Consider the following 13,351-nt stretch of genomic DNA (forward strand, 5'->3'; position numbering starts at 1 on the left):
CTGTTTTTTTTTTGTTTGCTTGTTTTATGTAGAGATGGAGTCTCTCTATGTTGCCCAGGCTGGTCTCAAACTCCTGACCTCAAGTGATCTTCTGCTTCAGTCTCCCAGAGTGTTGGTATTACACCTGTGAGCCACCATGGCTGGCCCAGGCTAGGTTTCTTTTAAAAATGAATTATAATGGGAAAAACTAGCAAAATGTAAGATTGGAAAAGAAATGTGAAAGTAATAGTTTCAAAAGTTGTTACCCTTATTTATTTTGTTTAATAATCTGTTCAGATTTCTGATTTAATATAAGACAGTATGTCCTAATAGGACCCAATCTCTGAGAGTGTAGTTATATTTGTGTAACTTTATAAACAAAACTACTCTCTGTATTTGATGTAGATAGGAGCCCATTCTTTGTGGTTTTATTTGATTAGTGGTATTTTGTTATGTTGAACTCAGTTTTAGAAACTTTTTTTTTTTCTTATGGTATATGATCTTCTACCTTTTCTAGGTAGTGTGTCTAGCCTGGACAGGTCAAAAGTGATACTTCTCACTAAATTTTATTTTCAAATTGTCAACAAAATGTTATGTGCTGGAGTATAAAAGAAACTGAGAAATTTACAGTCTAGTAAGGCAGATAGGGAAGTAAAGTATTCTAATACTGTACAGGTATTATTGAAGAACAATGTAGAAGGTATAGTGTAAGCAGCAAGGAGAGAAGTAAATCTTTCTGAGAGTTGGGAACTGCTTTGTTGAAGTGGCAACTGAGTCTTAAAGAGTAATTGAGAATGTGACTGGTAAACAAGGAGAGAAATATGTTCATGAAAGAAAGCAAGGGACACATTAAATCCTTCCAGGAAATAGTTTGGTGTACATCCCAAATCCTAGTATCATTGAATTATATACAGGGAGTGAATGATGTGATCAAATGGGCATTTTAGAAAGATTATGCTGACAACTCTGGAGGGCTGACTAGTCAGTGTGAAGGTCAGAAAAACAGCAAGAAAGCAAATGCAATAGATCTAGTAGAATGATGAAATGCTAAACTGACACACTATTTTAAGACCTGAGGAATACCAGGATGAGTAAAATTACATTTAAAATTTCAATCATCTGTAGGGTTTAGCTATGAAAATTTTTTGTTTTCTAATCTTTCTGCAACGGATATGCACTGCTTTCTTAATAGAAAAAAATAATAAACTTTGTTAAGATAGGAAGAACCAGCAAAAGGCTCGTTACAGGGGATGTTCAATTAAAGGGGGTTCCTTGGAGACATTCATGGATGCTCACTCTGTACATTAGGAATATAAGAAAAATGTTGATTTTTTAAAATTTATTTTTGTATATTTATGTTTCATACGATTCTACCAGACATTAAGATAAAACTTAGGGAAAACAGGCAATAAAATAGTGACTTTTAAATTACTTTTCAAAAGTTGGCAATATAGTCATTGACAGAACCAGGATTCAAATTCTGTTTTCTGAGAAAATTATTAATAATAGATTATCCTGCCTTCTTCTGGCTTTATTAACATATTAAAAGTGTCCAGTGTGTGGAATATAAGCATTTTATTGTCAGTACATTCTCCATCACTATTAAAGCCTGTCTTGAACTCTTCATTTCCTTCTAGTTTTTTTCTGTATAAGACAGGAAACTGGAGAAAAGTATATCATTTTTCCCTTGTGTACTGTTGTGCTTAGAAAGTACATATGGTAGAGATAGCTTTAGATTAATTGGCATCTATATTGCACTGGATAGTTTTTAAATTGCCATTACATGTCAGTGTTTTATATTTAGGTAATGTTTTAAGTTCTGAAGTTGTTTTTATATACATTAGATCTCCTGGGCCTTTCAGTATGTAAAAGTAAAATAGGATATAATTATTTTCATTTCAGAGGTGAAGAAACTAAAATTCAAAGTGATTCCTGGCTAATACAGAGTTGGGACTAGAACCCGGGTCCCCATAATACCTTCCTTTATTGGCCACTAGGTGGTGATAATTTGTTGTTAAGAGAGAATACTGATATAATTTAGGCTTAACTTAGATCTAGGGTGTATAGAACTTGACAAATGATATGAACAGATTTATCAGAATTTTGATAATATAAGCATATTATCAGAATTTTGATAATATAAGCATATTATCAGAATTTTGATAATATAAGCATATTATCAGAAGTTTGAAGCAGAGAAAATCAAGTCTTTCTGGAACTACACTGCAGTAATTTACATGGATGATCTAAATGTCCATCATGACGGGAATGGTTAAGGGAATGATGAATTGAGTATTAATAAATTAATAGAATTGAGTATTATGTAACCATTAAGTGCTATATGTACACACACATAAAAAGCACTCAGTAAGTATGTGTTCAATTAAAAATAATTATAAAATTTTGTAATTCTGTAGAAAGACTTTCAAATTAGTATTACATGAAAAAATAAGACAAATTGAACATGTAGAGTTAGTTTAACTGTTAAAATGAAATTTAAGAGAACATGTCAAAATTATTCTGTACAGTTCAAAATATTGTAAAATTTTGTACAAGAAAATTTTGTACAAGAAACATTTTGTACAATGGGTGTATATTAATTTTGCAATAAGATTAAAAATAAAAATAAATGAAGGGATAGAATTCCCAAGATGAAGTCTAGCATCAAAATTTCCAGCCTGCCTTTTTCTGAACTTGTACACGTTTTCTCTGTAGCCCAGCTGGGAGCTAAAACTTCAGAATGACAGCATTCTTCTACTTTCTTTGAACATATATATATTCTAATTAAACATTTTATGTTTCTTCAACAACTAGTAGGACTTTAAAGGCTCTGGACTGTTGTTCTAACAGTTTTCCATAGAGGAAAATAAATATTTTGTTTATCCCACAAGTTTTCTATGAGAGGAGATATACAAATAAATATATTAGTCATAATTTCCATATTCCCAAATCTGAAGAATAATTATAATAGTACACCAGTTAAATGGAAGAGCTGTTGAAATTTAGAATGGTAGGACTTTATTGCGTGTTTAAAGTTCTTTTCAGTTGATAGCACACTTTAATTGTAAGTGGATTTTTTTAAGGATTTTACTTTCGGATTGATTATCTTAATGTTCCCAATATAGTCTTTTTATAGATTGTTTCTGTTTTATTTTATATAAAGAGTTCATAAAGCCAGGTTTATTATTTTTTAACATGTTTTATTCAGCTTGTTAATCTTAAGTGTATGTTGAAATGTTAACTCTTGACATTTTAAATACTTTGCCAGCAACCGTAAATACCCGTTATAACCATTACCTACAATGGATTTACTATTTTGGTATTTACTTATTGAACAGTAGATTTTATATCATTTTTTAGACTCTTAGGTGGAAAATTCAATTCAAATAACTAGTTCTTTGTGTTAAATTTTCTTCTGTTAGGAAAAAATACACAAAGTCTCTTTTCACAGTAGTGTCCTATGCTAAAGGTCCTTGTATTGTCAAAGACGGCTAGTGAGGAGTTACAGATTACCTCACAAAATCATAAATGGGAAAGGGACTTAGATTAAATCTTAAAATAATATTTCAATGAGTATATTTTTCTTCATTGTAACTTATGAGAATTGAACATGAAGTTAAATGTCTGCAGGATGCATTTATGTGTATTCATAATGACATTTTATGTGCGGGTAAATGTTTTCTTTCTCTTTTTTTTTTAAGTTGTTACCATCAAAAGGCTCTGAAACTACATAAAGTGATTAAATTCCCTGGTCAACAAAAATGAAGTCTTTGTCACTTCATATGTAAAATTTTCTTGATAGTTATGCTTTTAAAATCTCTTTTTAATGTAAGTTTTTGCCTACTAATCTTTTATTTACATCTTATCTTTTAATGATCTTTAGCCTCAAAATTATCTGTGAAATACTAATTTTATTTTTGCTTCATTTATAAATTTTGAAGCTTTTTTCAATCATTTGTACAGCTTAGATGATCTAGAACTATGGTAGCCACTAGCTACATGTGGCTCTTTAGTTAAATAAAATATAGAATTTGGTTCTTTGGTCACACTAGCATATTTCAAATATTGATTAGTTACATTTGGCAGACATATAATTCAGGCTCTTGAATTTCTCAGAAAAAAATAATAAATTTGCTCCTGCAGCCTTGTTATCTATCGCATGTGGATTTTTCTTTAAATGGTGACCATATTTTAACTTTTTGGTTTTACCCATTATACTTAATTTTGAATTATTTGCCACACAGCTGTGATTCTCAGACATCAGATTTATGGCATAAGAGCTTTTAAAAATTAGACATATGCAGTGAGATTTTGTTAGTTGGTCTGGGATTGGGTCTAAAATCTTTATTTTTAAGAGGTCAGATTAGGAATGATGGGCTTGGAGCACACTAATCATTCATTCCTAGATTTCCTAGGTTTTTTTCAGCTTTACTTTTATATCAGATTAAATCACCAAAAACCTACATTTTCTGATGATAAATTTGTCTCCTTGCAGAGATACTGTTACTGAGTTACAGTTACATTAAGTTCATTTGTTTAATAAGTATAAGCACTTTCTGTGTGCCAGGCACTGTTGTAAGCATAGAGGGATACATTGGTGAATCAAACACAAAAATCCCAGCTCCCATCATCTTTAAATTCTAGTGAAAGTTAAATCTTTATGTCCGAAAATTTTATGAAAAGAATCAGCAACAGAAGTGGCAGTATGTAGAATGTCTGATTTTGAATTTTATGTTTAATAAAGATCCATTTAATAAATTCCATTAAGGAATTCAATGCTAAGAAAAATTTCTAGTATGACTTGTTATGATTCCTTCTGTTAAAGAATATTGCCTTGCTACAGAGAAACTGTTAAATGCCCAGTTGCGCACGTAATTACTGCCCCCACCCTAACATCATGGTCTGTAAGTCTCTTTTTTTATTCTCTGTGTCTCACTCTTTGCTCAAATCCCATCTCTTCCTCTCTCACATTCTCTCCTATTTTAGAGATGTAGTTTTATTATTAACAGTGCATTTGATTTTAAGCAACTTGAAATTCCTTTGTAAGTAAATGGGCTGTAAAGAACAGAGGGGAGATTGGAAGAGATGAAGGAAGTGAGTGTTTGCTAAGATCTATTCTGTGAACTTTTAGGAAAGCTAGAATTGTGTTCTGAGAGATAGGGATTCTTTTTTTTTTTTTTTTTTTATACTTTAAAGTCGATTTCTGTATTTACAGTAACTGTACGTTTTAAAAGCTCTTACAATTTTAGTTTTTATAACTGATTAAGTATTTGTATTTAAAAGGTTGATGGAAAATCTAGAGATTAGTCCATCTATCTTGTTTTACTATAAATGAAATCCTGCATTTTAAATAATTTACACAAAGACATTCAGCTTGGGAGTATCACAGGCAGGACTAAAACTAGTTTCCTTAATGTTGTCTCTGATAAGCTTAAGAGATATTTGTAAATTTTTTACTACTTTCATTAGAAACCCATAACAGACGGTTTCTAAAAATTCAGTTAAATTTTTATTGAGTTACCGCTATGTGCAAAGCACTATACTTACCACTGAGCATGTAAAGTTGAAACTGACTCATTAGTATGCATGCACCACAGAGACACTTTGTTCAGCTAATCATAAGCACTCAATGAAAATTTGATTATTGAAGAAAAACTGTTTCTTACCCTTAAGGGTTTCAAAATCTAAATAATTTATATTCAATAAATTAAATCGATAAGAATTTTATTTCAAAATGTCTTCACTTTACAACCTTCATGATGTTATTAAAGAGAAAACTTCATAAGCAGAGAGAAATCTGTAACTAGAATTGTGGCAGAAAACAATAAAGTTGAGAATTCTTTCTGTGTACTTACAATAAATGTTTACCAGAAATACTAATTTTGTGTATTTACGTAAGCTGTTCATATCTAAATGGGACATGTCAAAGATTTATTAATGCACAAATTCGTGGATAATGTAGCCCAGTGGCTTTTAACCTTTTGGAGAATCTAATGTACATTTGCAAATTTTACATACAGTGTTAAGATGCTTGTGCTTTTTTCTCCCCCACCAAGCTCATTTATGAACTTCTAATTAGATGTATCTGCATCTGGAGTTATTGGGGGTATTTTGAAAGAGCCTTTCAGGTGGCTCTTGTCTATGGTGGGCTACTGCTACGATAAGACCTTATTATTTCTTGCTGGTATGTTGAAAATCACAGATAATTTTTATTCATTATTTACATAGTGTGCCTTTTTTAAAAAAACCTAAACTTTGCCAGACTGGTAATCCTCTCTCGGGTATTTGTGTTCTGAGTCCAAAATAATATTACCTGCCTATTCCAGATAAAGTAGTCCTATTTTAATAAATATCAAAGGATGGTAGAAAGTATATTAAACTCTGTTGCAAAAGATCTGAATTCCAAAATTACTATTAATAGCTTTATATCTAAAATAATGTGTACCTAATCTTGGGCCTCAGTTCCCTCCATGCATAAAAGATTGTTGTAGTAAATTCAAATTTATGGTCTCTTAAGAGCTCAGCTTTACACTTTGTTAAGTGAAATAAAGCAGCAGACTTGAAATTAGGAGATTTGAATTCTACATCAAAGTATATTTTTGTATTTCTATGAGTGTGTGGCTATATGATTAACATTCTGTATTTTCTCATGGAATATAATGAGATGTCATTTAGCTTTCTCTCAAGCTTAGGAATGTCACACTGAGTCACTGACTTGTCGTCAGGCCTGGAATTACCATTCTCTCTGCTGCCGTCACCTCATACACCTATCTCCATATTCTGTGTTGGATGTGTTTCCTTGTCAAAGTTCCCCTGAACAGGAGGGTCTGTGTATTTTAATCTGCATATATCCAGTGACTGGCATAGAGTTGGTACATTAAAGAGACAATAACAGTTTGACTAATTTTTTTTTCAAACTTTGGTTTTAAAAACTACATACAGGCATACACGTTTCATTTTTATTATACTACCATAAATTAGTTTCCAAAATAATATTGTAATCCAAAAAGTGTTAACTAGCTCCTCAAATTTTTTTATCATTCTTCTTAATTCAGAATTCACTAAGCATCTATTATATAGCAGACACCAGAAACATAACTCCTCATGGAGCTCACAGCTTAGCAAGTAAGACAAAAAGGTGCAAATTATTGTAGTTGCAGTGTGAGGGTTTCTGTAAGAGTAAACAAAATATAAGTAAATATTGAGAATTTAAGTAATGCTTGTAATATGACTCATTCTGAATTACGATAGATATTTTACTTGGTGAACTATATTTGTTTAATCCTAGCTCAGAGCACAGCTCTCTTTACCAGTGGTGACATAGAGGGAACAGGGTTATTTACGTATCGCAGGCCTTTGTCTGTGAAACTTAGACGAAATTTCTTTTTAGCATTCTCTTTAAAGGTCTCCAGATATTTTTAAAATATGGAAAATTGTTATATATCATATCCTAAATTATTATTTTATGTATTCTACTTTGAAGTATATTTTTGCTTTTAGGAGGATTCTCTATGGGAGGATGCATGGCCATGCATTTAGCATATAGAAATCATCAAGATGTGGCAGGAGTATTTGCTCTTTCTAGTTTTCTGAATAAAGCATCTGCTGTTTACCAGGTAAGTTCCAGATTTAAAAAAAAAATGAAAAAAATATGAAATATATACATGTTGAAACTAAAGCAAAATCAGTAATAAAGCTGTAAAACACACACACAGTTGATGCACAGTTGATATGGATTGACCATTCCTGGAATTCATGGCCAAATGAGTCATAGTGATTAAATTCCAGCTGATCATTAATGTTTTCGAAATCCCCTGTACAAGAAATATTGTTAAGCAAAATGTCAAGGAGGAAAGGATAATTACGTGTGTGGTTGTGGGGGAGCATATGTGTAAATTTTATACATATTAAAACTGCATGATGGTTATAGCTGGATTTGCTTATTGCATCATGAACATAAAACAAAAATCAGTTACATAGCACATACTTATTATGCAGCAATATCCTCATCTATGAATATGATGCAGCTTCAATTATAATGTTACAGCTTCAGTACCAGAAGTGGAAATGATAAAGCAGATACAGAATAGAGAACTAAAATGTAATTGTCCCCTTGATTGTGCCTTAGCTCTGTACTCCTCCCTCCTTCCACACTGTGTGAAGACGTCTGTCTTCCCAAGTCACTCAGTTTCTTTAGGAAATGCTTTGGCCATTTTTAAGACGTTCTTTATAGAATAAATGTAAGTGACACACAGTTACAAATTGAGTGATGCCAGGAACCAGCTAAGTCCCCAGGCCTGGGCCACCAATGTATACCTCAGACAGCACTCTCTCTTTTTTTTCCCATTAGTTATTGAAGGCTTGGTAAAATTGGAATTTTCCTGCTCTCTCTGATTTCTAAGAATGATCTTAAATGGAATTTCTTAAACTTTTCTTTCTTTATATCTTCTTTAGGCTCTTCAGAAGAGTAATGGTGTACTTCCTGAATTATTTCAGTGTCATGGTACTGCAGATGAGTTAGTTCTTCATTCTTGGGCAGAAGAGACAAACTCAATGTTAAAATCTCTAGGAGTGACCACGAAGTTTCATAGTTTTCCAGATGTTTACCATGAGCTAAGCAAAACTGAGTTAGACATATTGAAGTTGTGGATTCTTACAAAGCTGCCAGGAGAAATGGAAAAACAAAAATGAATGAATCGAGTGTTTTGTCAATATAAGTGTAATATCTTTGTGAAAAGTGATTTTTACTGCCAAATTATAATGATAATTAAAATATTAAGAAATAACCCTTTCCTGACTTATTTATTATGAAAATGCTTATCACTGTAGACAGTAGCTAATCTTATTAATGAAAAACAATAGACAAACATCTGTGCATAATTTTTCAGACACAATTCTGTAAATATCTGGAAACCTTTTAAGTATTTAAACATTTAAATTTTTGAAATAAAGTATTCTAAACTAATATAATAAAGGACAATGAAAAAACGTGAAAGGACTTAGCATAGTGTTATTTTATCTTTTCTACAACTTTGTTTAAATTACCTTTCCAAAGATATTTATGTTTATGTAATTTTCCACAGAATAACATTAATACTCTAGGTTTATAAACCGGTTTCACATTATTTCATTTGATCATCACAAGAGCTTTGTGAAGTAAGCTGAGAAGTTGTTACTGGTATTTAATAATAGCAATAGAGGGGTTAAAGACTTTCCCACAGCTTGCGGGTCAAGACAAGAAATTCAGGTCTCCTAATTCTCAGTGGAGCTCTATTTCTGTTAACCCAAATTGCTGCTCTGTTTTAGGTCTCAATTTCGTCTGTGAAATGATACTAATAGTACTTATCCCATTGGATTTTTGTTGAGATTTAAATAAATAGCCAAAAGCCAATACATAATAAACACTCGATAAAGATTAACCATAAGGAGAGTCATGATCTGGTTCCAGGAATACACTGAAAAATGAAATTGTATTACTTCAATGAAAATACTATAAATAATAACATTTTCATATATTAGTTGGTTCTCATGCATACATAATCTGATTTTATTTGATCCTCAGAACCGTTTAAGTTTGATAAAATATACATTATCCCTATTTGTATAAATAGAATCATACAATACCTGCCTGCTTTCATTCAACAAAATTATCCTGAGATTTTTCCATGTTGTGTACATCAATAGTTCATCTATTTTATTGCTCAGTAATATTCGATTGTGTGGATGTATCACTATTTGTTTACACATTCACCACTGACATATTTAAGTTGCTTCCAGTGTGAGACTGTTACAGATAAAGCTGCTATGAATATTCATGTTAAGAGTCTCTGCATTGACCTATGTTATTTTTCTTTGGTAAATAAGTAGGAGTAGAATGGCTGGGTTATATTTTAGGCATACTTATAACCTTCCAAGAAATAGCCAACTCTTTGAGAAAACAGTTGTGCCATTTTACATTCTAGCTGCAGTGTATGAGAGTATTATTGCTCCAGATCCTTGCCAACACTCATTATGACTCCTTTATCCATTCAGTAAGTATATGGTAGTAATATATTGTGGCTTAATTTACATTTTCTAAATGAATATGTTAATTTTTATATGCTGATTAACAGTGTCTCAGCACTGTTTGGTGAAACAACTATCATCCATGGAAATATTTTTGCAACTTTGTCAAAATTCAGCTAGATCTTGCCTTTGTGGATGTTTCTGGGTTCTGTCTTCTGTTCCATTGATTTATGTATCCATCCATCAGCCAGCATCACATAGTCTTAATTACTATAACTGTGTAAGTCTTGAAATCAGGTAGAGTAAGGCCTCTCAGTTTATTTTTTTTCAAGATTGCTTTTGACTATTGTTGTTCCTTTCCACATAAACAACCTTGTCTGTATCTACAAAAAAAAAGAAAAGAAAAGAAAAGAAATTCTTGCTAGGATTTTGGTAGGAATTATCTTAAACCTGTATATCAATTTGGGGAGAATTTGCATCCTTACTCTGTTGAATCTTCTAATCCACAAACATGATATGTTACTCCACTTATTTAGATACTTGATTTCTTTTATCAGCGTTTTTGAGGCTTTCTCCTTACAAGTTCTGTACCTATTTTGTTAGATTTATACTTGTATTTTATTTTGTGATTGATTATAAGTGGTTTGTACTATTTTCAGTTTCCAAGTACCCTTTGCTAGCATATTGAATCACAATTTTTATATGTTGGTCTTGATCTTATAGAACTCAATTTATTAATTTTAGGAGTTTTTCTGTAGATTTTTAGGATTGTCTACAAAGATCATTATGTCATCTACAAACTGAAACAGTGTTATTTCTTCCTTTCCAAATATATGCCTTTTATTTTCTTTTATTTACTTATTACACTGGCTAGAACTTGTAGTACTATGCTGAACAAGAGTGGTGAGAGCAGACATCCTTGTATTCTTCCCAGCCTTAGGAGAAAGCATTCAGTCTTACATCATTAAATATGTTAGCTGTAGTGTTTTAATAGATGTCCATTATCAAATTGATGATGTTCCTCTCTGTTCCTACTTTTCTGAGAGTTATTACGATGAATGGCTGTTGAATTTTGTCAAATGATTTTTTTGCAACAATTAATATATTTGTGATTTTTCTTCTTCAGTCTCTTACTGTGGTGCTCAATTTTGGTATATTGAGTCAGCTTTGCATTCCTGAAATAAACTCCCTTGGTTATCTTGTATAATTTTTAAATATTGCTGAATTGTATTCACTAATACTTTGTTAAGGATGTTTGCGTGTATGTTCATGAAGATTTTGGTCTGCAGTTTTTGCTTGTTTTGTACTATCTTTGGTTTTGGTATCAGGACAGTATTAGCTTCATAAAATGGGTAGTATTTTCTCCTCTTCTGTTTTCTGGGAGAAATTATATAGTATTGCTATTAATTTTCCCTTAACTGTTTGGTAGATTTCTTTAGTGAAATCATCTGGGCTCAGAGATTTCTGTATATTATAACTTTTTATTTTCTTACAGCAATATTATACCACTTCACATTTATTATAATAACCTTTCATATTTCCCTTCCCAGCCTGTATGCTACTTTTGTTATTTTGCTTATAAATATAAGTTGCATGTACCATCAACCTCATATTACTTTATTTAAACAAGCAATTTTTCTTTTTTTTTTTTTTTTGAGATGGAGTCTTGCTTTGTCACCTAGTCTACTAGAGTACAGTGGCGTGATCTCTGCTCACTACAACTCCACCTCCTGGGTTCAAGAGATTTTTGTATCTCAGCCTCCCAAGTAGCTGGGATTACATGCACCTGCCACTATCCCCAGCTAGTTTTTGTATTTTTAATAGAGACGGGTTTTCACCATGCTGGCCAGGCTGGTCTCAAACTCCTGACATCAAGTGATCTGCCCACCTTAGCCTCCCAAAGTGCTGGATTTACAGGCCTGAGCCACTGCACCTGGCCCAGGCAATTTTTCTTTAAAGTGAATTACATAATGAGAAAAAAATCTTACCGATCTACCCATGAAGATACCATTTCTGGTGCTCCTCAATTTTTTGTTTAGACCTGTATTTTTTTTCTGGTATTTTCATTGTGACTGAAGTACATTCTTCAGTATTTCTTGGAGTGCAAATCTGGTGATAAATTTCAGCTTTTGTGTCTGATGAAGTCTGTATTTTACATTTGTTTTTGAAAGGTGTTTTCACTGAGTGTAGAATTCCAGATAAACATGTTTTCTCTTAGTGTTTTAAACATGTTGTTTTCCTATCTTCTTACTTGAATTATTTCGGGCAATAAATTTTCTGTCATTTTTTTTTTTATCTCTGTTCTTCTGTATCTATTGTGTCTTTTTATTCTTGCTGGTTTTAGTACTCTGTTGATCACTGATTTTGACCAACTTGATTATTGTGTGTCTTGGTATAATTTCTCACGTGTCTTGTGCTTGGAGTGCCCTCTGATCTTTGTGGGTGGTTCTTTCCTCAGCCTGAGGGTATTTACTCACACCCATGGTGATCAGTAGTCTGCTTAATACTCAAGATAGACCATCTCTAGATCTCAGGACTTCTCTCTCTGTGCAGTTCACTTGTCTCTGATACTCTGCCCTATCAAATGTAGCCAGCTTGATCTGCTCAGATACTCAGACTCATAACTGCGTCTCACCTCAGGGAGTCCACCAGGCTTTGTATGGATTTCCCCTCACTGTACTGTGGACTGGGACTCACTTAAGTCAGTAAGCCAGAGTAGTCATAAAGCTTACCCTGTTTGTTTCCCATTTCTGAGGGTTCACTGTCCTTTACTACCCAATGTCCACTGCTTTTGAAAAGACATTTTTTCCATTATTTTGCTATGTGTTTCTTTATTTGTTTCAGGTGAAAGAATAAGACTCCCTGTTACTACATCATAGCTAGAAGCTAAATGATCCTTTAAAAATATTTAAAAATTTTTTATATTACCCTTACATTTTCCTTTTCTAATGCTCTTCATTCCATGATATAGCTTTAAATTTCAATATGGTGTCATTTTCCTTCTGCCTGAAATACTTCATGAAGTTCATTGATCTTTTATTCTAAAATGCACTTTATTTTTCATAGCAAATACTGTTCATCTCTATTTTTTTATTTCTTATATTTTTCTATATAATAGGCTTAATCTCTGCCTTTTTGAATATATGGAATGTAATTATAGCAGTTTTTAATATTTTCTGAGTCTATCACTTTTGAGTTTGTATATACTTTTATTAAGGGTAGTATTTTGTTGGTCCCTTTATAATATCTAGTGACTTTTGATTGGATTCTAGACATGTGAGCTCTCGCTTGTTAAGTGCTTGGTATTTTTGCATTTCTAAATATTCACAAGTTTTGTCATGGAATACAATTATTGAAAAGTATTAAA

General features: G+C 32.1%; 1 protein-coding gene across 5 annotated transcripts in view; it reads left to right on the forward strand.

The window, feature by feature from the left end:
- Positions 1-8,974, forward strand: part of LYPLAL1 (lysophospholipase like 1) — a 40,293-nt gene extending 31,319 nt beyond the window's left edge. For 4 of the 5 annotated variants that reach the window (XM_055233468.2, XM_055233467.2, XM_055233469.2 and 1 more), the window contains 2 exons: positions 7,480-7,595; positions 8,434-8,974. In XM_055233468.2, coding sequence (XP_055089443.1) covers positions 7,480-7,595; positions 8,434-8,670 — 353 coding nt within the window. In that variant the 3' untranslated portion in view covers positions 8,671-8,974. Of the gene's footprint in view, positions 1-7,462; positions 7,596-8,433 lie in introns of all 5 variants that reach the window. The other variant, XM_055233472.2, reaches the window with a different exon arrangement.
- Positions 8,975-13,351: the final 4,377 nt, after the last annotated feature.

The sequence above is a fragment of the Symphalangus syndactylus genome, chromosome 19 (genome assembly GCF_028878055.3).
Source record: "Symphalangus syndactylus isolate Jambi chromosome 19, NHGRI_mSymSyn1-v2.1_pri, whole genome shotgun sequence".
NCBI classification, from domain to species: domain Eukaryota; kingdom Metazoa; phylum Chordata; class Mammalia; order Primates; family Hylobatidae; genus Symphalangus; species Symphalangus syndactylus.